Here is a 25494-nt window from a genome sequence, read left to right as displayed (position 1 = left end):
TTACCCACAACGCAATTGCACAAGCCCTATAATTACACATTAGTACGTGGTGGTCCAATTAATATCCAGGTTCAAAGCCTGCTTTGGCTTCAGAAATTGTAATGAGATTGGGTGTATTGCAGGTGATTCCGTCAAAAGACTTCAAGGGAGATCAAACCCATAAGCAAGCAGCTCTTATCTTATAGATGTGCAGCTAGACTGCATGATCTATATGTATGTATGTAGAGCATCTTTCTCACCGTACATAGCCAAACCGTGCTAATAGGAGATATGGGTTGTATTCGACATGAGACTGGGAAGATTTACTTTAAAAAGTCACGGCTAGATGGATTCATCACAGCACACTTGAGTAATATTATTGCTCAGAGAATTATATAAAAACATTAAACAGTGACACCACTGTACTGTCTCAAAGGTGCAGCATAGAATAAAATAGATTTTCTATCACAACAGTTTGGCGTTAAGCAATTCCAACGATGAAGACATTGACGACGAAAAGGCAACACATTCAAGGTTCACAATTAACGTGCTACAAACCGAAACCCACGTCGGATTGTGGTTAATCGATGATTTTCAACTGTGAAGACTGATTCAAGGATAGTAACAACAAAAACACGCATAAAAATACCTATTTAGCTTGTAGTAATCTCTAATAATTATTTACTTCGAGGCCAACCCACCCTGACAAGTGTGGGTTGGCCTTCAAGGACGGCATCGGTTGACCTCTATCTGGCAGTGGAAACATTTACAAGTAGCTGTCAATAACCGTCATTACTTTAAGCCAACGTAGTTAAAATTCTCTCCCAGCCGACATAATTGGACCAAGCAATCTGCAACGTCCACTTTGTGAAGGTGCTCTCCCACTTGTTTTCAGGTTGTTACCACGCGTCGTTTCCGACCTCAGGCCGAACATCGCACAGTACAACCGGATAACGCATCAGAGAACTTCGAGGGCCAACCTATACAGTAACCGTAATAATAAACTAAAACTATGATTTTACCAGGAGAGGTCAGTCGAGCTATATAGCTCTTTTTCAGAAGCGACCTGGCTATCACAAATGATAGCCCGACGAGGTGGCTTATCACGTGGAAATTTATAGCAGCCGATTAATCTAAAATCATGTTTCTAAGTGTGGAGGGAAAAAACCGGAGGACCCGGAGAAAAATCCACGCAACCACAGTGAGAAAGAGACACATGCAAACTTCCAAATATACAAGCGTCAGGGTCGGGATCGAACCCATGACCTCCTGTACGCCGGGCGAGGTCGTCAACGTCTCGTAGCCACCGTGGCGAGCAGCTGTCTGCTGGGAGTCTCTCTCCCAAAAGTGACGTTCACCTCTTGGGTTTGCGCTGGGGGGGGGAGGTGAGGAAGGGCAGGGACTCGGTAGTCCGCTCGGAGACGCTCGGCAGTAGCAGGCAGAGCGGCTCCGCTCTCACGCCTAGCACGGCGCACAGCTCCGAGTAGTCCAGCACCTGCAAGAGCATGACGCCGCATGCCAGTTAAAACGTGCAAAAGTTTGATAACAGACCCAAAAAAAGAGCATTCGTCAATTTCATTTGCAACAATCTCCATGCGCACTTTACCGCAATGCCAAGTGCGCACGGAATTACCAACTATCATCAATAATTATCACTTGCGACACGTGCAATTCCACGCGCCCGTCGCATGCGTTGACAAATCGTTACACGGCCAACCAACAGGAACGCTACACAAATGGAAGCAACGGACGAGAGGTAACAAACGGGAGGAGGCTCTCACCTTGTCCTCGCTCACTCGCTGGAAACGATCGTCGGAGAACCTCTGCCTCACAGCGACGAGCGCTACCTCCCTGTGGTCCTTGGGAACCTCGTCCAGGAAGCTGGAGGAGGATAAAATGAACTGCATCAGCGGCTGCAGCAGGCGAATTTCACCGCGGAGTGAAAAACACCACCTCCGTGCACTCGGACAAACACACGCCACTCTGATCGATGCCCTTTCGAGTTATGCTCGCGTGTCGTTCGGTGAGACGGTCCAACACTTGGCTCCACGTCGACAGCCAACATCGATCGGCTGGCCTACATTAAACGCCATCGTCAATGGAGGGAGAACGTACGCTGCACCGTTAAGTTCCTGAAGAATCTACCAGCGCACGGAGCTAAACATCGGACATCATGTGCACTGTATGTTGAACTTTTTCCCACACCGTACGTAGCCAACCGTGCCAATCGGAAATGCGGGGGAAGAACAAACTAAACACAAAAAGCAGTTCTGAAAAAAAGTCTTCAATCTCGATTTAAAAGTGCATAAGCTCCAGCGGCTTCCTAATATCGGAAAGAAGAGCGCGCGATGCGGTAACCGTCTTTGTTCGATGGCCAGCCAAAAGCCGCTGCGAGGAAGACCGAACAACATTCAGCACAGCCCAAAAGCACATCCCGACGGCTATGCAGCACAAGCGCAAAAACCTAGGCGGTGGCGTCACTCACCATTGTTTGTGCAGCAGCAGTGTGCAAGGGATGAGGTCTTCCAGCAAAAACCCCGTGAAGTCAACGAGCTTCTTGCTCCAGAGAACGGCTGCGGAGGGAACACAAACCGAGGTCACGTTTGGTTTTAGTTCCCTGCAGATGGCTGGGAAGACAGCAGTGAAAACCCTCAATGATATTTCTCTGTAAGCACCTGTGTGCTTCACTGTGGAAGAACAGCACATATTTAATGGGGGGGGTCTCTGCATGTCACTGTGGAGAAACATCACACATTGTAAGCTGTGTATGTGTATCAGTGGGGAACCGGAGTGTAGTGGTTAGCGCACTGTGCTACCAACCTTGCAACCAGAGTTCGATTCCCTCCCAAAGCCAAGAGCTGGCGACAAATATATGAAGTGGTCGTGGACCTCTCCGAGGTTGACTCAGCCTTAAAATGAGTACCTAGTGAAGTGTGTAAACATCAGCATTGGGGAGAAAATGAGGTGATGGTGACCAACTCCCTCATGTGCCGTGTTAGCCTTAAAAGGCGCTCGCAAACAGCACCAAGTATGTTACAGGGTGTGGCAGGTGATCACACCCTGTAAGACACGTGCATATATGCGTGCGGTTATCACTGTGGGAGGTCACAGTAGGATGTTCCCAGCGTGTAAGGAGTGCGCCAGTGTGTTGGCACACTAAAACGAGCGCGTGCTTTTGTTGTATACATCACTTTAACCCCGGAGCAGAGGCGTAAGCCTCGCGGTGCAAGAATGGGCGGCTCATCCCTCCTCACCGTGCCGGTGCAGGATGCGCGTGAGCAGGAAGGCGCTGGCGGCGAGGTGCGCGGGCGAGTATGCCGTCACCGAGGTGAAGAGCAGCGACAGCTCGCACACGTAGCTCAGTGTACAGCTCGCGCGCGCGTCCAGCGGTTCCAGCGCCAGCAGCACGCGCACGTACTCCAGCACCATGGGGGCCTGCCAAGCAACATGCGGCAAAAGCACCACATTCAGTCAAACCCAACACTAGCCCCACGGCCAATATGCACAAGCCCCACCACCAATAAGCACAAGCCCCACCACCAATAAGCACAAGCCCCACCGCCAATAAGCACTAGCACCACCGCCAATAAGCACTAGCCCCACCGCCAATAAGCACAAGCACCACCGCCAATAAGCACTAGCCCCACCACCAATAAGCACTAGCCCCACCACCAATAAGGACTAGCCCCACCGCCAATAAGCACTCGCCCCACCGCCAATAAGCACTAGCCCCACCACCAATAAGCACTAGCCCCACCACCAATAAGCACTCGCCCCACCACCAATATGCACTAGCCCCACCGCCAATAAGCACTCGCCCCACCGCCAATAAGCACTAGCCCCACCACCAATAAGCACTAGCCCCACCACCAATAAGGACTAGCCCCACCACCAATAAGCACTCGCCCCACCACCAATATGCACTAGCCCCACCACCAATAAGCACTAGCCCCACCACCAATAAGGACTAGCCCCACCGCCAATAAGCACTCGCCCCACCACCAATAAGCACTAGCCCCACCACCAATAAGCACTAGCCCCACCACCAATAAGGACTAGCCCCACCGCCAATAAGCACTCGCCCCACCGCCAATAAGCACTAGCCCCACCACCAATAAGGACTAGCCCCACCGCCAATAAGCACTAGCACCACCGCCAATAAGCACTCGCCCCACCGCCAATAAGCACTAGCCCCACCACCAATAAGGACTAGCCCCACCACCAATAAGCACTAGCCCCACCACCAATAAGGACTAGCCCCACCACCAATAAGCACTCGCCCCACCACCAATATGCACTAGCCCCACCGCCAATAAGCACTCGCCCCACCGCCAATAAGCACTAGCCCCACCACCAATAAGCACTAGCCCCACCACCAATAAGGACTAGCCCCACCACCAATAAGCACTCGCCCCACCACCAATATGCACTAGCCCCACCACCAATAAGCACTAGCCCCACCACCAATAAGGACTAGCCCCACCGCCAATAAGCACTCGCCCCACCACCAATAAGCACTAGCCCCACCACCAATAAGCACTAGCCCCACCACCAATAAGGACTAGCCCCACCGCCAATAAGCACTCGCCCCACCGCCAATAAGCACTAGCCCCACCACCAATAAGGACTAGCCCCACCGCCAATAAGCACTAGCCCCACCACCAATAAGCACTAGCCCCACCACCAATAAGGACTAGCCCCACCACCAATAAGCACTAGCCCCACCACCAATAACGACTAGCCCCACCACCAATAAGCACTAGCCCCACCACCAATAAGGACTAGCCCCACCACCAATAAGCACTAGCCCCACCACCAATAAGGACTAGCCCCACCGCCAATAAGCACTCGCCCCACCGCCAATAAGCACTAGCCCCACCACCAATAAGCACTAGCCCCACCACCAATAGGGACTAGCCCCACCACCAATAAGCACTCGCCCCACCACCAATAAGCACTAGCCCACCACCAATAAGCACTAGCCCACCACCAATAAGGACTAGCCCCACCACCAATAAGGACTAGCCCCACCGCCAATAAGCACTAGCCCCACCACCAATAAGCACTAGCCCCACCACCAATAAGGACTAGCCCCACCACCAATAAGCACTAGCCCACCACCAATATGCACTAGCCCCACCGCTAATAAGCACTCGCCCCACCGCCAATAAGCACTAGCCCCACCACCAATAAGCACTAGCCCCACCACCAATAAGGACTAGCCCCACCACCAATAAGCACTCGCCCCACCACCAATATGCACTAGCCCCACCACCAATAAGCACTAGCCCCACCACCAATAAGGACTAGCCCCACCGCCAATAAGCACTCGCCCCACCACCAATAAGCACTAGCCCCACCGCCAATAAGCACTAGCCCCACCACCAATAAGCACTCGCCCCACCGCCAATAAGAACTAGCCCCACCACCAATAAGGACTAGCCCCACCACCAATAAGCACTAGCCCCACCACCAATAAGGACTAGCCCCACCACCAATAAGCACTAGCCCCACCACCAATAAGGACTAGCCCCACCGCCAATAAGGACTAGCCCCACCGCCAATAAGCACTAGCCCCACCACCAATAAGCACTCGCCCCACCGCCAATAAGCACTAGCCCCACCACCAATAAGCACTAGCCCCACCACCAATAAGGACTAGCCCCACCACCAATAAGCACTCGCCCCACCACCAATATGCACTAGCCCCACCACCAATAAGCACTAGCCCCACCACCAATAAGGACTAGCCCCACCGCCAATAAGCACTCGCCCCACCGCCAATAAGCACTAGCCCCACCGCCAATAAGCACTAGCCCCACCACCAATAAGGACTAGCCCCACCACCAATAAGCACTAGCCCCACCACCAATAAGGACTAGCCCCACCACCAATAAGCACTAGCCCCACCACCAATAAGGACTAGCCCCACCGCCAATAAGCACTCGCCCCACCGCCAATAAGCACTAGCCCCACCACCAATAAGGACTAGCCCCACCGCCAATAAGCACTAGCCCCACCACCAATAAGCACTCGCCCCACCGCCAATAAGCACTAGCCCCACCACCAATAAGGACTAGCCCCACCACCAATAAGCACTAGCCCCACCACCAATAAGGACTAGCCCCACCACCAATAAGCACTAGCCCCACCACCAATAAGGACTAGCCCCACCACCAATAAGCACTAGCCCGACCGCCAATAAGCACTAGCCCCACCGCCAATAAGCACTAGCCCACCACCAATAAGCACTAGCCCACCACCAATAAGCACTAGCCCACCACCAATAAGGACTAGCCCCAACACCATTAAGCACTAGCCCCACCGCCAATAAGCACTAGCCCACCACCAATAAGCACTAGCCCCACCGCCAATAAGCACTAGCACCACCGTCAATAAGCACTAGCCCCACCACCAATAAGCACTAACCCCACCACCAATGTGCACAAGCCCCACCGCCAATTCATTAGCCATGCCACCAAAACACGAGCCCTTGTCGCTAGGTGGCGCTATTTCATGGCACTCGTCAATTGAGGCATATGGCGCTCCAGGGCTGACTCGACAACCCGCATGAAACACAAACTGAGCTACATAGGCTGAACCACAAAGCCACATACACTCAATAAATGCATAATACAAAGCCACTGAAGAAGACAAATAAAAATCTATTCACGGTGAAATCTCAATAATCTACAAATCATCACGATTAAAGTTACGATTCGAGGTAATATTTCTCTGTTATGGCCAAGTAAGTTTTATTTTTGTTTACACAACACTATATCATCAAAACTACTATGGCCAATGCCAATATGCACAATCATTTGATGCATGCACCGCGAGTGTATTTTAATCAATTCTTAATTAACCGCCTATTAATTACCAATATGTTTGCATTATTCCCATCACAGTGAATTTGCGTGAACCTTGTTGAGGCGGTGAAGCAATGATAAATAACTGTGCTCCTCCGTGCCAGAGGAGGATTTTAACAGTTGACTCATCGACTTGCGGTGAGAAAGCAGACTCGATCGGTGCAACCGAAATCAAAGGCTACGGGATATGCGCAGTGCGGTCCTTGTACCCGCATACCAAACCTGCCCAGGGACACACAAATCTTTTTGGAAAAAAAGTGTGGCTTTTAAAAGGTGGGACCCCCCCCCTCGCACTTCTCGCAAGGTTAATAAAGATAAATGACAAACAGGTGCTTAAACGGGAAAAAAATAATCACACCAGGAAATTCCGTTGATCTTTGCTTGACATCACCGTTACACACTTTCGCTTTTTGGGCGCAGACAAATCCTGCCGCATCGTTAGCGGTCCAATGAACGGCAAATATAAAAACGGCATTCAAACGAAGCCATCGGTAATTTTCCCCGAACCCAAAAAAACAACACAAACAAGGAGAACCTCGCGAGCCAAGCCGGAGGTGGCGCTTATCGCAGTGCCGGCAATCCAGCTGCTCAGGCAAAACGCTACATCCTGCGCCGTTACGTCAAGAAGAAGGCAGGGTGATAACGCCCCACGCCCGTAACAAGAGCCACGCACGGGAGGCAATGTGAAACAACAAGCGAGACGGGAACACCGACGCCCGCCTGGTCACCCACAAGCAGCACTACGCACGCACGGCGCCACTGGTGGGGGCTCGTGTGTGAAGTACAAATCAGAATTACTGCCGCTTTTGCCACAAACAGAAATACAAACCAGACCCGTGGGAATTCTACAGCCCCGTCTGTGCACTGCAGGCCGATATCCAGTAGGTTTTCTGTAACGTAAGAATCTAAACCTCATGTCAAGCATACCATCAACTGTTTAAAAGGAGAAATGCCGCCACCTGTCTGTCCCACTGCAGAACGAGCAAACTCTCCAGAAAAGGTCCTATTTTTTTAATGAGCCCTGCACACATTACCTTAATGGGGTAAAGGTTCCTGTAATGGACTTTTTACATTTAAAAAAACTTCTTAATGTTGCAATTCCCTGCCGAATGTGCTGTTAGGTAATGGCGATTACATCAGAGTTTGCAAAAGCTGGGTTTACATCAATGGCCTTATCTCCAAGAATATAAACACAAACAAGGGTAATTGTTGTAATGGCAGGAAACACGAGCAGTCTGGCAGCATTTACAAGAGAGCTTGTTTACTTTAAAATAATTGCACGCAAAAAAAATCTATGCCATTTAAAACCACTCCAGGGGTTGTTTTTCAAACCAAGGATATTTTATTATTATTTTTGTTGCAAACAGCCATCTTGTTTTGTTAAACTTTAAAACACAATGTGATTTCAAGGTGATAACATATTCCTTGTCAATGTCATCTGAAAAAAGCAACACTCAAGGTGGAAACCCTGCGCTGATGATTACACTAACACATTTTCATATAGAGTCCTTTGGTTACTCTACTGCTGGATTGATTTCATCCCCGACACCGTGCAAGTCAATGAGGTTATTTGACCGTACGTCACCACAATGCTCTGTTCACGTTGGTGACGGTCAGGTGGGTGGCAACAGTTCAGACATGACTGGTCTACTGGCGCTCGCCATGACAAGGAATCAAACGCAGATATTTGAGTGCATAGCGAATAGAAGTACAGAACAGCAAATGATGTTGCTACATTGCCCAAAAGACAGCCCCGAAGCCTAGACTAACCTGCTGTGCAGGGCGGTCACATATCAAAGCACTATCCAGGCTGAAACGTGCTTGGCTTCCGAGATCGGACAAGGTCGAGCACCTCCGTCCGATAAGCACGGTTGGCTACGTACGACGCGAAAGAAGTTCAACGTACGTACATGCCGGAAGATTCGGTCACAGGGCGAATCATCTCAGCTGAATTAATTAAAAATGCCACAAACGCTGCCAAACCCCCCGCAGACAACGTGGGCGAGCTCAGCGAGCGAGCACTCGGCACGCACTTCCGACCGAGCCGCTCAACAACACACGAGCCGGCGCGCACATAGCACCGATCGTTTCCGCGACGTTAGGACTTCCTCCTCTCTCAACGCCGCCTCGTCTGCGCGCAACGCTCTCTCCTTGCCGTGCCTCTGGAAATTAGGCCACCATTAGCGGGGATCAGACCGGCGGGCGCCGAGAGTGAAGGAGGAAGCGAGGCGATAGTTGCGGCTGGCGTGATTACAGCGGCCGCCCCGGGAGCATTACGTACGAGGCGATAAGTTGTTTACCCAAGTCACGCAAAGGTCATCCCTTCATGGAACGTTTTTTGGCCTCGTGGACTTACACGAGTACGGGGCCACAACACAGGCTACGGATGCTTGGTATACCAAGAGAAAACGACATGGCATTCGGAGGTTATCTCATGAGGCCGTACTCAGGCCCGATTGTTTGCGGAAAGTAAATCGACCGTCTGCAATGAAGTATTCGTATTGGAATGAATTCACAAATTAACCAAAAACCTCTGGAAATGTATTTAGATATCACCCTGAATACCATGTATTATAGACTCGGACTACAAGGTAAGTTCTTCAATCAGCACGGTTCGACAAACTTTAGAAATGTAATTAAATGCCACCCCTTTTTTGAGTCCACGTACAGCTGACTTGAGATCGCTCTCCAATTAAAAAGTCTTCCCTCTAACCGACAAGACGCTCTCACGCATGCACGCAGTTGTCGTGTGGGCCGAGCGGTAGCGCTGCGGACCGGGGAACCATCACCGCCCGTCGCAGACAACCGTGCCCCGCTCGGCCTGATAGTCTGACCCACCGGCATAACCACAAAGGTCACTGTGCACAGACCTCGCGGTACTAACGGCGGGTAAGTTAAAGGAAAGCTAAAGCCCTACAAAAATTACGAGTGCTGGGATAGCCTGGCACCATATAGCCTCGATTAATGTTACCATTTGAATTCTGATTTACATAGAGTTTTTCATTCATCATAATTTTTTTTTTAGTGACCTGGGGACTTGTACAGAAAACAGAACATCGTCAAATGTTGATTAACGGCATGTGACACATCCAAGCCGAGTGAGTCATCTGGTACCAACACAAGTAGCAGCATCCAACAGTGCCACTCCCATTTCTAATCCCACCAGAGTACAGGATTGGCGACTGCGCGGTGAACTTACCACGATGCGTCCCCGTAGCACGGAGATGATCTCACCCATCATGCGCACCATGTCCTCGTATTTGTACGTGTTGTCCGTCAGCCACACGCCTTCGCGTATCGTGAGGATATCCTGAGACAAGAACCTGCACGAACACGACCAGAGGCACAGGGGCAGTCGGTCAATGTGCCTGCCACGCTCGAGTATCCATGCCCCATCACTTCCACTCTTTCTGCTGGCTCACACCATCACGTTGCCTGTGGATATACATTTAAAAAGATGCAATCGCCCAGGGCTATACACAATTTATTTGGGAAGTTGTTTTATGAACAATGAAATTCACCCTAATTAGGTCTCGACAGAACAGCATGACAATCATTGCCTACTTCTAAAATGTGTGCCAGAAGGGCAAAAATCCCAATTTTAAGCACTTCTTCAGATGAATAGGCCACAAGTTTGGATCCAGAAAAAATTCCCCACCCCCTCCCCCCCACCTCAAGGTAGCTTTTTTCTTATTGACAAACGGTGACCATCCAAGAGCCTCGCTCTTGAGGCAGGGTGTGAGATCCCACACAGAGGGTTTCACCGGTCCGTCACACGCTCGCGCTCACCGTGAACAGATGACCATGCACGCGATGCCCAGCAGCTGCAGTTTTGAGCGCTCGACGGGCCGCTGCAGCAGATATCGATCGAGGCACTGCACCGTCGTGTGCAGGCATGCACTCGACAGCTCCTTGGTGGTCACCACCTCTGCCAGCCAGTCGATTAGCAGGTACCTGCGGAGAACCCCGCAGCTGTCAACAAGCGGCGATCACTCGCCGATCAACCGGCGAGAGATAAGTGCCCAACCTCTACGCCAAAGCATGACTAATAGGGTTGTGACTAATCACGTCGGATTTCGCAGTTGTGCTGCGAGGCTCTGATGTGTCGTCGGGTTGTGCCTCGTGGCGTACAGGATGACGTCCGTTTCCCGCCGTGCCGAGCTTCTTCAGACACTGAAGAACTAAATAAGTTGACAGAGAACTGAATAAAAATGGAAGTTCCTCAGAAGACATTGGACATCTTGCCCAACATGAAGTAGCATCTGAAAACCCATCAGACAGCCATGTAACTATTTGTAAATTAAAAAGAGATTGCTACCATCATTATGACACACACACAGTTGTGCGAAATAATTTCAGATTCATGTATGCATGGAGTGACTGGTTAACTGAAACCCTGCAGCCAATGCAGACTCCAAGCTTCACAAGCACAACAAAACAATTGATTCGTGATTAAAATTGTGACGATGCTCTCAAAATCGTGGAAAGGATAGATTGTTAAATCTCCAGCACTCACTACTTGATAATAAAGAACTTATATTTACGTTTCATTAAAAGCAGCTGCACGACGCCAGTGCTGGCATCAGCGTCCCCACAGACTTGAGCTCGCACGGTTAAACTCGCATCTATAGCCCCATGCGCCAAGATCAGATATTTCAGTTGGTGGCTGCAATTTCTTTATGTGACCAATAACAGTGAAGTGCGATTATAAAAAAAAAAAACACATTGTAATTGAGTGGGTTATCAAATAAGGCACTGCTATTAGCCATTTAAATAAATCTGTACCGATACGAGTTTTGATACATTTGGTTGTACCAATATCTGCTCTGGCCAAAGGACTTGGCAGCCGCTTTTCCGCATCCACCCGCACAAAAACCGCAAAGCCTCTCACAGCCAGCGGTCACCCTTTCCGATCAACAAAATGACACCGGCGCTCTCGCTCCAGAGAACAATGCGGGGAGGGGGGTGGCACAGCAACCACGCCTGCACTTAAGATGCCCACTCTGCCGGCAGGACGCGGCTTGTCGCCACTTGGGGGAGGGGTGGACGGGCGAGTGGAGGTGGCGGCAATGTCGCGCTGGCGAGTGCGTGATGGGGGGGGGGGGGGAGCTCGCACACCTCATGTTCTCGTTCATGCCTTTCTGCACCCGGTAGAGGCGGTGCGTCCGCGTCGGCGACGGCGACTGGAAGAAGCGCAGCACCGAGTGCTGCGCCGCAGGCACCTCGGGGTCCATGAGCCACCCGCCCGTGCACGCTTGTGCCAGGGCCACCGCCAACGAGACCTGGGAAGACCGGGCAAGTTGTGGTTTTGTATGGGACGGTGGGGAACCCCTCTAAGGCATGTCATGGATGCATTGTTTAAAAAACGATTACTCCAAAGCTTGGTATGCACGCATCCAATTACGCGTGCACGCAAATTGATTAATTTAGATGTGTATAACGCAATTAGCTTGCGTTCTCGTGATGGAAACAATGTGATAAATTCAAACAGTGAGAATGTAACTGGGGGGGGGAAGGACAATTGGGCACAACTCAGATAATCCGCTTTAATATGGGAGAGGATACTCTGCAAGTAAAAAAAAAATATGCAAACAATTTCCCACATTTTCCATACGCACAAACGAAGAAAATCTGCCATATGTATTTGTTTGCATTTTTGTGACTTGATATCCAAGTCTAACAAACGCACAATCCCCTCAGCAACCAGGTGAAGTCTGCACGGCTAGGCTGTGCGACGTTAAACAATCTGAATTTTCCCTGTCTCTCGGCAGCTTTGTTCTTCCCTATACAGCTACGTTTGAAACGGTGTAACAAAAATATTTCCCTTCGCAGAGCCTCATCGCACACTGACTGGAGTTCTGCTGTACAGCGAATACGCGGTTCTAGACGTTATTCGTAGAACATCTGCAAACGAGGATCGTCGAAAACGACTCGCCACTACTGCACACCTGTGCATCCCAACAGCCACTGTCCGAAAACTCCCTGAGCCTTCGGAGATTCTGCAGCAGTCGGCCTGGGTCCGAGGCCTGTAGGAGAAGCAAATGCAACGGGGCTGGTTAGTGAAACCGAGAAAGGGAATTAACTTTTTGTTTAAAAAACAACCCACGAATATTACACCTGCCCAAATCATGTCAGAATATTGTTACCCCTCAAGGTCTTAACACAATCAGCTTGACATGTAGAGACATGAAATCATCCAGACCACCAATGTATTAGCTTTCCTTTTTCCTGCTTCTAAATAAATAAACGTAGGAAAGAAGTTACATTCATATACACAAAGATCCACATTTTTCTACTAAGGCGAGGCAGGCAGATTACAAGTGATTGCTACATCTCACCTCGCCATCCTGCAAACACGAACATGTATAGATCACGAAAAACCACTGGCAAATGAAGAAAAGGGGACATGGGGCAGGGAGTTGTGGCCCACCACTGTACGATGCCTCGATTTCCACGTGAGATAGGCGCTGAGCACAGAGCCTTGCTGTGCGGACGCATCAAACAGCCGCAACGCCTCACTTCTCTTCTCTTCATCCTGTAAGAGGGGCATACACGGGTGTCTTACGCATGCCCAGCAAGCGTATGCAGGTTCGAGTGCTGGATCGCCGGAAGAAAGGCAGATTTAACGTGTCCAACGCCAGCAGCAAATGTGCTGGAATACTATCAAAGTTGTAGCAGAAGCATAAAAGACGCATGGACACTTAATAAAAAAATGCATGGCATTTAAAATATATATAATGTTTCCCTCAACATCGAGTCTATAGTTCTTATCCGGCAAAATCAACACTGCAAACGATGTACTTACATCAAAAAATCCCAGAACCTTTCCTAAGCAGTACAGCAGATGAGCACCACCCGTCTACAAGACAACAGTAAAGATATTAGTGTCATGACCACTGTGAAATCATCCTCAACTTCTGCATAGAAGTAAAAGCATAATCCTGAAATTAATGACTGCTTGCATTTTAAAAACTGTTTACTTGCGAGGGAACAGGAAAGATCTGCCAACAGCACCGTGCATAATAAAGGCACTTAATAGCACACGTCATTTTACAGACACACACGAGCAACGTGCACGTCCTTGGACGTTACCATCCACCGTCCCTCCATCCCATTAGCCAGCCAAACTTATATACCAAACTACAATATAGTACAGGACGTGAAATGTACCCATCGTTGGACAATGGTTCTACCCCGCCCCCAACTTGTCCCTCTTTCACTGGTGACAACCCTCAGGGCCCCTCTCTCGCGGGCGACAACCCACAGGGCTCCCCCCACCCCACCCGCATATCAACCCAGTCACCCCCCCCCCCCCCACTGGCACACCCCTCCTCAAGCACCCCTCCCCGGTGCGTCCCCAGCCCCACCCCCCACGCTTCCCCTCGGTGTCCACCCCCACCGCGCTCCTCCACCCGCGTGATGGGTTACCCGCAAGCCCCCTTTCTTCTGCGGACTGGATGGTGCATGGCATCCAGCCAGTCACAAAGTGTGCTGGGCGACGCGTGGCCAGGCAGCCAGCAAAAAACTTTTAAAATAACATACCGTAGAAGGATATTGGACCTCCGTCACGAGAGATCACGACCACATTTTCTTTATCTGTATTCGAATGTCACTGGCTAGGTTTCACCATGGGCTATAGTTCCCAACCCCTCACCTTCGCCAGCTCGCACTCCGTCTTGAGACTATCGAAGACAACGGCTTTGCAGCATGCCCCGCTCATGGACCACGGCGGGCGGATGAAGATCCACACGAAGGGCACCGCCATGCCGACGTTGCCGCAGCTGAGGTGCTCGGCGCGGCTGAAGTAGTGCGCTGCCTTGCGCCCGTTGCGCTCTGGCCGGCTCTCCTCCGCCACTGCTACTGCGACACGCCACCGCCACACACACAAACAAGTAAGATTCCCTCTTGCAAACGTTGCAATTGACAGCTTTAGTTCTCGCTAAACGTGTTTATCGTCACGGTCGTGCAACAGGAAATTAGAATTTGCAATGTTTACGATGTTCCCTACAAACCCACGAGGTATGTAACGGTTCACTGTTTCACTGCCTACCATGAATCCGGCTTCATGATTCGACTGTGCCATTGTGGTGGGCACAAAATACAGGTTGGCTGCAGGCTTTCCGTGAACTACAGTCGACCTCTATTATCTGCAATACTTATTTATCCATAGTGCCTGCTATCCGTGGCCAGAAATTTATATGCAGAAACCCCCTTTAGCCATAGGACAGATTGCACCTATTATACATGGCCATTTCAGAGATAGAGGAGCAATCTGTCCAAGACTTTAAATCACGACTGCTGCTATCTACAGCCGTTCCGTGAAAAAGGAGTCAACCTGAAGCAGCAGCCTATCGCTCCGATCACCATACTTATACAGGAGATTTCCCCATGGATAGTTGTTAATAACATCTGCAAACAGTACCTCCCAAATCAATGTGGCTAAGAGGAGCTCCACTGCTCTTACACAATGTACATAATAACCTGTTCGTTACACACACGCGCGAAATGTAGCGTTGGTGCCTACAGAACTTTGAGTGGCACTCACTGCCTTCATTGTAGAGGTAGGCCAGGGCAAGCTTCACGGATGCCTCAAAGTTTCCACAGTTGGACGCCCTGCACAGCACAACAGGAAAACAAACACCAGGCACGCAAAATCAAAAACCACAGAAATGTCGAACAATTGCCACGAAGCAACCATGAACCATAAAAGTGGGTTAAACCATGAATTACTTAACCCTAAAAAAAGTTGACATTTTTGTCAGGTTGTAGGAGTTTTGAATATTAAACATCTACGATGTAAAAAAAAATCAATATTCACTTCAGTATTCACAACACAGACTACATGCAAGAGTATAAGGAGGACTAAAATGATCTGCCACTCAAAGTTCTGAATAAGAGGGTCCTGCAATAATGACAAGGTTGGACAAGTCTTCTTTAAAGAGTGCTTTGCATTTGGGAAGAAAATGTTGGAAAAAAACCCCACCAGGTATGAGGGAGTTAACACTGACGCTGCGTAGCACACACGTGTTTAAAAGCTGGCTCGATGTTCTGGGTCTGAGATGGCCACACTATCGCATTCCGGGGCTGTAGCTGAACCAGCCGGTGTGGAGCCAGGCTGGACGGCCAACTTCAGAGTCGGGCTACCCTCAAATACAGCCCGAATCTTACCAGAACGTGACGTAATAAATGATTTAATAGCTTTGTCTTGATTCCAAGGAGATTCACAACCACCCTCCCTTCAAGTAGCGCTCAGAATGCAAGTTTACAGGTGACATGTACGGCTATAATTACACAAATGTTTTTAGTGTTGTTAATTTTTATTTTATATTCACTTTCTTTTTTCTTATTATTTCTATCTACGTGACTTTACCGAAAGAACCAAAGAACATGAATTCCTGCAGTCATGAAAGTTAAGTCAAAATTTATGTTGTTAGTGGTTACGTCAATTCCCTATTGTACATTTTTGTACATATTTTTCAATAAACATTTTGCTACTTCCTTTGAAATCACCGAAATCCATAAAATGTGTGCAAAATTAACAAAAGGCATTGATTTAACCACTAAAAACGTATATTTGAGGCATAACACAATCTCACCTGGATAATTGTATTATCACTCGCTGCTGTAAGCACACCTTATAAAGGGCTAGTGTCCAAAATAAAGCCGGTTATATATTTTTCCTGTAAGGCAGTGTTATTGATGAATATGTAGTTTGTGTGTGAATTGTGCTTGTGCACCACTGCCATCACAACATCAGCAAAACGCGTTTCATTTTGTAAGCAATGGCTGCCATCACTATTCTTGGAAGCAAAGATGAGGATATGACATCATCATTGACGTGACATCCGGGTAAATTCCAGCTTCATTTGCATACTGGTCGTGTGGACGTGCCGTTAATTCAGGCCGTACCAGGTACAACCACACGCAATGGGAGGGGAAGGGTCTGCATAGGGTGCGTGTGGATACAGAATCATTGCTCTACACAAACGGGGGTTCACAACCCAACTTTATGTTCGGTCATATCCCGGCCACCTCAGACCAGCGGGTTTGGGAGTTTCACAACCCTCTACACGATGCACCATCTCCTGCCGCCAACTAATCTCTGGATCACAAGCCTACGCTCTCACATGCCCAGCTGATAGTTTTAAGACGGTACAGAGACATCGACGCTGTAGAGGCAAGGATCCACGGCGGCAATCGTTGACGGCAATCAACACCAGCAACATATGAACCACGAGCGACTTTGGAAACTTGGCAGGCAACACAATTGAGTGGCAGAGTTCTCTTGAGCCCATCACAGGAGTGCGTAGCTGAAATTAATCTGCTGAAATAGGTCAGTCCCATCATGCGTATCTTGACCCATCACACCACACCATCAAAGCACTTGATCACACCAAAACACCATCATACCACACTAACACCCACCATATCTCGACACCGCTACACCATCTCTACACACCACCATACCATGCCATCACACATCGCCACACAAAGGCACAGCCTTTCCACAACATCACATCACACCACACCATCACACGACACCATCTCTTCCACATCCACTCGTACAAAAACTTGGGGCAGCCATTGCTTTCAATTTAAGAGAGATTGACATCTGGTAGTCACGTGACCTGTCTGCGATCCGATTGGAAGTTAAGGGAAATGCGATCAGATTTGTTAATATTTTAAAAGAGATTTTTTTTTTTACAATGAGGATCAGAATATGTATTTATACTTGAAGAATCTGATGAGCTATAAAGCTCTTTTTCGCACATGTCCAAGAATAAATAGTGGCAACCATAGCCGGCAATGATTGCCATAAAATTGCCACAGTGAATCGTGGCCTTAAGAAATGGGTGGGTGGGTGTGTTGCCACTCACCGCTGGAAGAGCTGAATGGTGTCTGGAGACGGCCACACCCCTTGGAAGGAGAGATTGGCCCACACGCTGGGATGGCTCTCCACCAGGTGCCGCAGCTGTGGGTGGGCCTGCACACCAAGGGGCACATCACACCGGGCTAATGTAACCGTAACACCCAGCCGGAGAGATAACGATTGTTGGGACAATTAATCAATTGACTTAAAATTGTAGACTATTTTTTTTGGTGGACGATTACTCGTGCCCCTTTAAAACAATGGCAGCCACCCCCACCTCCTGTCTACTCAAGGCTGAAAACTTCCATCGTTGTTAAAATTAAATGACTAAATTAACTGTGTGCAATGTTAGCAGTCAGCATTTAACGACTACATAATACCCAAAGAAAAATAATGAATACAAATTCTACATGTTACTTAGGAGTACAAGGCGGATTAAATTAACACGGCTGGCCACAAGAGCCAGCAGGAGCACATCAATCAGTGGTCACGCGGGGGAGGGAGGGGACCGTACTCACGGCCTGGAAAGCGAGCAGGTCGGTGACGGGCAGGTAGCTGAAGATACACATGAGCACATCCTCCGGCAGCTCCAGCAGATTGAGCCTGGGTTTCCACGGCTTCGACATGAGCGCCATTACAAGGCATCGCGTGCCGACGTGGAAGCTGGGCATGACTGCAAGCAAGAGAGTGACAACAAAACGACAACTTACGTTAGAAGTGCTCGCGGTTCATTAAACAATTATTCAAATAGGTGCGAGGCTGCGTTCATTAACACTGGTGGACCTGAGCCACTGGGGAAAATTCCACATTCCTATGACGGGAAGGGGGGACAATCTCGCCTAAGGAGAGACTCCTTTCCACCAAGTGGTACGGCGGCACCAGGAGGTGCTCATCTTACTCGAGGCGTGTGATGGATGATTTGCACCATGTGATTTGATTAACGTTACAATTCAGGGTTGCGAAGTTATTTAAGATGTGCGTTTTTTTATCATTGCCATGCATACTTTGCATCTAGTGGCTGAAGGCTTGAGGCTGAAACTTCACATGTACAAATTAAAAAAAATAACAGAACTTAACACGCACAATTTGATGCACGTATCATGAGCGTAATAAGTGATTTTGGTCGATGAATCGGTGGACCGTTATCGATGTCCGCTTTACGAACCCAACAGGAATGTGGACTTGTAAGTTTGATACTGGTTCAGGGCCACCAATGAAGGCAAGGACCGCCCAGGATGCTCGTGGAAAAGTGAAGACGCCGTGACTTTTTGTTACGCAACACAACTGTGGCAGCCAGTGATTCTTTCCTCAAACAGATGACGCTACCCGACCGAGAGCTCGCAGAGTATGGAAGAATTAGATGTTTTATAATACAATCTTACGTGTAGTCTGGTAGGTGTGCGTGAGACATTAGATTTGTACAACTTTATGGATAGAAGGCACACGTTAAGGATGCGATTTATTTCACGGGACATCTTATAATCTGGGAGAAAAAGTAATACGTCTAATCTTATATTCACCTAGGCCGTCACTTGGATGAAGAGTATTAACTAGTAACTGCCACTGAACTGGCTACTAAACACTAATAATTATACATTTTAAAATGGGGAAAAGTATCGTTTTGAAAATAATTGTAGTGACGTCAATATACCGCCATCATTCAAACAAAAAGGTTACTCTAGCGACGTCACGCCAGTGTCATAACGACGTGCTTAGTAGACACTTTAAGTATTTTTTTCATCATTACCATAATTTCAAAATCGCGTGGCCGCGTGGAACGACCCAGGACACACATCAACTTAGAAGAGCAGTCCTTTCCGTGCTGTGGTTTCACTCACTAGCCTGTGCCCTTAATTAGGTCTGTGTTACTTTCTCTAAATAAAGCGTATTTCTGTTTTTAGCTATGTTTCGCACTTTGCTACCTCCGGGCGAAATGTTTAAAAATTACTAATCACCATAATTCGGAATCATAATCTTAATATTAAGACAGCGGCCAGTTGAATTCAACAACTTAAGTGAAACACCCCGTGAATTAACAATGGTGTAAATGGGAAGCGACGTGAGTTTTTGCTATCCACGCTGTTTAATGCACCTGAACAAACACAACACCCCAGTGCAAGAGGGAAGCACAGGCAATAACTACGCATGGCAAAAAAATTCGTACATTTTAATTCACGCCTTTCTTACGAAGGGCTATCACAGAGGCGCTATGTATCACATGCCGCTGTATAAACATTGTTTTTCTCGCAAGGTAAACAACACGGTAGCAAGACGGTGGTGTTTTGTCAATATTGAACTTTGTACGTGCACCACCCCCCCCTCCACCACCACATCCTTGCGTGTCAATCCACTGCGATGAGGGGGTGGGGGGGGAGTTCCTCTGTCCACGCCGTTGCGGGTCGTGGGGGGTTAATTGATTCAGTGTGGTGAAGCGATTCAGTGTGGTGAGGCGATTCATTGTGGTGAGGCGATTCAGTGTGGTGAAGTGATTTAGTGTGGTGTTTAAGGAAACGACCGAGGGGGCATAAAAGCACGGGGCAGGCAGTCCTCGACTCACGAACGGGGTTCCGTTCCCGAGGCTCCTTTCGTTAAGTCGAACGGTTCCGCAAGTACAAGGGCCGTCGCTGCACCAACCACTGATTCTCACCACGGAGACCCCACGGCAGTCTATTATACCGCCCGTTTTACATATTGGTCGCTCGTACCGAGCACTATTACAGGCTCAAAACCTGCTTAGCTTCTCAGATTTGCCACGATCACAGGCATTTAGGTCGGTTTGGTCATTGGCGTTAGAGGGTATCACTGGGTAAAGACAGCGGTTATACACGAACTGCGTACGTGATACAATGGTTCTCAATGTTTATTTCTTTCAAGAGATGAGACACTTTTAATAAGGGTACGTTTGAATGAGATCGACTAAAAACTGAAACCCAAGTTCGATTCCCGGCCACGACTAAGATAAGTGGCGGGCGAGTGATATCTGAACCAGATCCCCCCCCTTCCACCCACCCGTATTGACCAAAGTGGTGAAGTATATCAACCCCCAAATACTGACGACGTTGGGGCATGTGGATTGACTAAGAACTCTCTCAATGGATGCAATGAGATTCAACGGATTCTCATTCATTTCAATGTTGAGTTTACACTCGCCCAGAGGCAGAAGAGAGATGTTAATCTCCCATAACGGCTTCATCGCCCCCCCACCTTCAACCTCAAGAAGTCTATGCCAAGAGCTTTCCCGCTCAAACCGACTGCGAGGAGACGCTCAATCCCCCAACCAACACTGGACATTCCACAGTCATATGGCGGGATCCATGAACCACATTGGGTGACTGCTGTTGGCGGCCTTTGGGGGGGGGGGTGGTGAAGTTTCTTCACGTAATCAATAGGCGCGGTAATTGACGGAAGTTAATTCCTTCATAATTAACGATACATTTGTAATTTTTAAAACACGTTCATTCAAACCTCATAGTTCAGGCGATAGCGGGCTGCGGTGCAGGCCTCGCCTTTAACGTACGCGACAAAACGGGACTGTTAAAAACTAAGTTAAACTTTTTTTATTCGTAACCCGCGTGAAAACGACGCTCTGTTTCACTCTTAAAACACGGTCAATAAAAAATGTCCACTCGGAATAAACGAAAGTTTCGCGAACATCCAAACTCTGTTTTTTTTTACCGCCAATTAACTTAAACTTGCCCCCTCAGCTGCGCCCGAACGCAAACACGTCACTCCGTCTCCAACTCACCTTCTCGCCTCATCACCAAGGGCGTTCGGACGCAACGACAACAAAAACGCAATGTAAATCTAAACAATCTTACGGTAGCAAAAAAAATACAGCAATTGAGTTGAGGTGGAGTAGACGAGGGGGAGGGGAGCGAGCGAGCGACGTTCCGCTTCAGCCGAGGCGGCGGCGACTGAATGCGGAGTCGTTATTTTTAGCGGTGACGTCACCGTTGGCGATTCGAACGGTGGGCGTGGCCCAGCGGAAGATGCGCTCGCCGCCCATTGGTCCGTTCGTGACTTAGGCCCCGCTTACTTTCTCCCCTCCTCCCCCACCGCCCCCTCTCCGCAGCCCTCCCCACCCCTACCCCGCCCCCCCCCACCCACCCTCTGCCCACGCGCCGCCCCCACCCGCTAAAGTCGCGACCGTTGACCAATGAGAGAGCGCGCCGCGTGAAACTCAAACCACGCGCTGCCAAGGAGGCGCACGTGGCCGGGAGGCTCTTGCCAGATGAGAGGTTTTTTTTTACCTTCAAGGCAAACAATACAAATCACTTTGGTGAATGATGCTGCTTGCTGCTCCTGCTTCTGTGGCAGTCGGTACAAAAGCACAACGACAACAAACAACACTCAAATAACAATGTGGCCTCAAAGGTAAAAATTGTATACATAACAGGCGACGTTTCGGGGAATGGACCTTTGCAGCACAGCAATTAGAGACGCCAATGCAGAGAGATCGAGCAGATTTGGAGGCCGCAAATGTATTTTAAAAACCACAAGCAGTATAGAGGCGTGCGTATGTATCGATTTGTTTACGAAAGAGATAAACTATTTTACCAGGTAAGGTCCACTGAGCTATCTAGCTCCTTTTGAGAAGCGGCCTGGTTATCACAAATGATAGCTCAACGTAGTCGGCTTATCGTGTGGAAATTTATAGCAGCCGAATACTCGTGGTATGATATTCGTTTGTCTTTTGCAAAAAAAATGATTGATACCGCTGTAAAGTAAAAGTGTGCAAAGGTTATAAGCATAATGCACGGTATTTGATTTTCATTGCTGGTCGATAATGATGCAACATCATAAGTCCACAATGGCTATAGGCATGATGGCATTTGTTATTTACAGCATGTGCCTTTACAGACCACAAATTGCAGTATATGACGATGCGTCCCCGAAAACCCCGTCTTAAATGCTGGAACGCCGTGTGATTGGGATGGTCTTGCCAGGGGAGACGGGTTTTTTACCATTCGGGACACGGGCAGTTTGTCGTCGCATTCAGAGTTCCACAAAGCCTAGAGGAGCACCAGGGGCTGTGACAGGCAATAAGTAAACTAAGTGCTGTACAGTAAACGCTGAAGAGACCCAAGCAACCCAAGGGCCATGGGATTCATGATTAAAATAATGCATCAAATATCAGCTCCAATTGAAATCAGAGTAAACATCGGTTCATTAACCTACGTAATATCAAACAAAATTTCTCTCTCGTCTGTCCATTTATAAGTCTCTTCTCGAATCCAAAGGTAATCTATCCATCCATTTATAACGTCTGAAAATCTTACGCAGGGCGAAATAAATCGTAGAACGAGCGTCTCTTGAGCAGCGTTTAAAACGAGGAATTTCACAATTGCCTTTAACGAACCTCTGGCGTTTTTTGAAATGCGTCACGTGGGGAGGATTCTCTGGAATGCAGAGCAACTGATGGGGGTCGCTTTCCAACCGTTTTGCCGCTTTGAAAAGTTGTCTTCGTCATTCCAAAACCTTATCTTCCCTGGCTGGTCTCGTTGCAAAATAGCACGCATCTGTATCATAACAATTTACAGCCCTTTGGCAATCCACTGTTGGATTAAAGCCCTCTCCACCTTGTGTGTGTTCGTCATGGTTATGGGGTGGTGTTGACCATATTTCACCACTGTGACCAGTGTGGATTGGTGAAGGGTGGAGCCCCAGGACTTAATTCGATTTTACTCGCCAATCATATTACCCGTGTATGTTGAACTTCTTTCACACCATACGTAGCCAACCGCGCTAATCGGAGATGCGGAAGGACAACAAACCAAACACGAAAAGCAGTTCTAAAGAAATGAGTTTTCAATCTAGATTTAAGGATGCATAGCCCCAGTGGCTTCATAATATCGGAAGGAAGAGCGTTCCAGACGGCCGCAGAAGCGCGTCTGAAACGTGTGCGATGCTGTACCCACCGTCTTTGTTCAACGCTTATCCAAATTGCCGCTGCTGCTGCGAGGATGACCGGAGTTCGACTGAGATCGAGAACTTCAGTTTGTGGTTTCATAGCACAGCGCATCACTACTTTACCACTTCCACTCCCACCCAGTAAGGCGAGGGCGAACCCAATGGCGGTTATTTATATGGACCCCATGGACCTCCACAACCACATGGACTGCGGAATTCTCAGCTGCACTTTGACCTGGCCGATGCATTCCCAGCTAATTTCAACAAGTCAGCGGCACGTTATTGAACTCTCCGGATTGCACGGTGCACTTTTTCTCCCTTGTATGTTAAAGCAGACGTTGGGCGGGGTGCCTCTGATAACCTGGTAGGTGTGCGAGACCAGATTTACAACGTTATTGACATAGGGGACAAGTTTTGTGTACACTCTCTTGGAGCGTTTTATAATTCAGAGATTACGGTATTTCCTTTTGCCGACTCACTCGTTTCCCTTCCATTGTAGCTTTTCCAGGTGAATTAGTATGACTAAATACACAGCATATAATTACTTTTAGCACTGTTAGGGGACAAGATTACAATGTACGCTTGGGATAGGTAAATGGAACCTCAATCGACATACCATGTTCAATCCTTTTTTTACCACGTAAAGCCCACTGAACTTTAGAGCTGTTGTTTTTAGAAGCGCCCTGGCAACACGAATCCATCCGTTTTCGGGGAATGTCACCGCATGTCACCGCGATGGCCAACACGACATGGACACAATCGACAATAACAAAAACAGCACATTCGCCAATAACACCGCCTTTAAAGAAACTAAATATATAATAGATGACATCCACACCTCCGATTAGCACAGTACGGTGCGGAAGGTCAACATACGTACTTGCTTACATCTGGGGACATTCTCTGACACAGGTTGATGCACGGCGAGCTGCCTTTATCTCATTGCATGATGCCAGCAGCACGATTCGAAAATAATTGGGATCATTTTTTAAAACGATATTTAAATAAAGACATCATTACAACCATAAGCACCAGAAGCATGACAATGGATAAACAGCAAAAAAAAAGCATTTATTACATTATACAAAAGATCTAGTAAGATTACACTAAAATATACTCGTGTGTATGGTATGCAGATTCATATAAGACAAAACAAAATAGCATCGTAATTTTCCGTGAATATTTAGCTCGTTAAGAAGTGCCATGTTGTAAAGACGACAAAGTGCGATCCGGACTTGTCTTTGTGTTCGGGCCACGTGGCGGTAGTTTATACGCCAAAATTAGCATCAACCACCTGACAAGAATGTCATGTTTACACAGATATAATTATCATTATCGATACGCGCTGATCTATCGATCAAAATATGCCCAAGGAAGCTCCTCAACGGTGGCTTAATAACTAACAATAATTTGTTATGAGCATTTCATGCGTAGATGTATGTATGTATGTTTAACTTCTTTCGCACCGTACGTATCCAACCGTGCTAATCAGAGGTGCGGGGGAAGGACAACAAACTAAACACAAAAGCATTTAAAATAAATTAGTTTTCAATCTAGGTGATGTAAAAGTGCATAGCTCAAGTGGCTTCCTAATATCGGAAGGAAGAGCGTTCCAGACGGCCGCAGAAGCACATCCGAAGTCGCGCGGTGTATTGACCACCGTCTTTGTTCGACGACCGGTCAAAAGCCGCTGATATCCTAATGCGAGTAAAACGACCATCTCAGTAAGTATGGACGAACGTTGGGCCAACGTTGGGCCAACGTTGGGCCAACGTTGGGCCAACGTTGGGCCAACGTTGGGCCAACGTTTCCAACCGAAAATGCCAAAGTTGGCCCAACGGTGCGTATTTACCGAGATGAGCCTCA

General features: G+C 48.4%; 1 protein-coding gene across 2 annotated transcripts in view; it reads right to left on the bottom strand.

Moving 5' to 3' along the window:
- CCNF (cyclin F) overlaps nucleotides 1-21708 on the bottom strand; it is a 28530-nt gene extending 6822 nt beyond the window's left edge. Inside the window, exons 1-15 of one of the 2 annotated variants that reach the window (XM_076072149.1) lie at nucleotides 21464-21708; nucleotides 18237-18391; nucleotides 17726-17832; nucleotides 15394-15461; nucleotides 14503-14705; nucleotides 13654-13707; nucleotides 13279-13383; nucleotides 12797-12874; nucleotides 11967-12130; nucleotides 10638-10802; nucleotides 10048-10171; nucleotides 3234-3414; nucleotides 2465-2552; nucleotides 1761-1860; nucleotides 1338-1474 (exon numbers count right to left, since the gene is read on the bottom strand). In XM_076072149.1, the coding sequence (XP_075928264.1) occupies nucleotides 1338-1474; nucleotides 1761-1860; nucleotides 2465-2552; nucleotides 3234-3414; nucleotides 10048-10171; nucleotides 10638-10802; nucleotides 11967-12130; nucleotides 12797-12874; nucleotides 13279-13383; nucleotides 13654-13707; nucleotides 14503-14705; nucleotides 15394-15461; nucleotides 17726-17832; nucleotides 18237-18391; nucleotides 21464-21476 (1742 nt within the window). In that variant the 5' untranslated portion in view covers nucleotides 21477-21708. Of the gene's footprint in view, nucleotides 1-1337; nucleotides 1475-1760; nucleotides 1861-2464; nucleotides 2553-3233; nucleotides 3415-10047; nucleotides 10172-10637; nucleotides 10803-11966; nucleotides 12131-12796; nucleotides 12875-13278; nucleotides 13384-13653; nucleotides 13708-14502; nucleotides 14709-15393; nucleotides 15462-17725; nucleotides 17833-18236; nucleotides 18392-21463 lie in introns of both variants that reach the window. The other variant, XM_076072148.1, reaches the window with a different exon arrangement.
- Between the last annotated feature and the right edge of the window lie 3786 nt (nucleotides 21709-25494).

Source organism: Petromyzon marinus, chromosome 37 (genome assembly GCF_048934315.1).
Source record: "Petromyzon marinus isolate PM22_M1 ecotype Great Lakes invasive population chromosome 37, UKy_Petmar_22M1.pri1.0, whole genome shotgun sequence".
Classification (NCBI taxonomy): Eukaryota; Metazoa; Chordata; class Hyperoartia; order Petromyzontiformes; family Petromyzontidae; genus Petromyzon; species Petromyzon marinus.
This window is presented reverse-complemented; position numbering and strand designations above follow the sequence as displayed.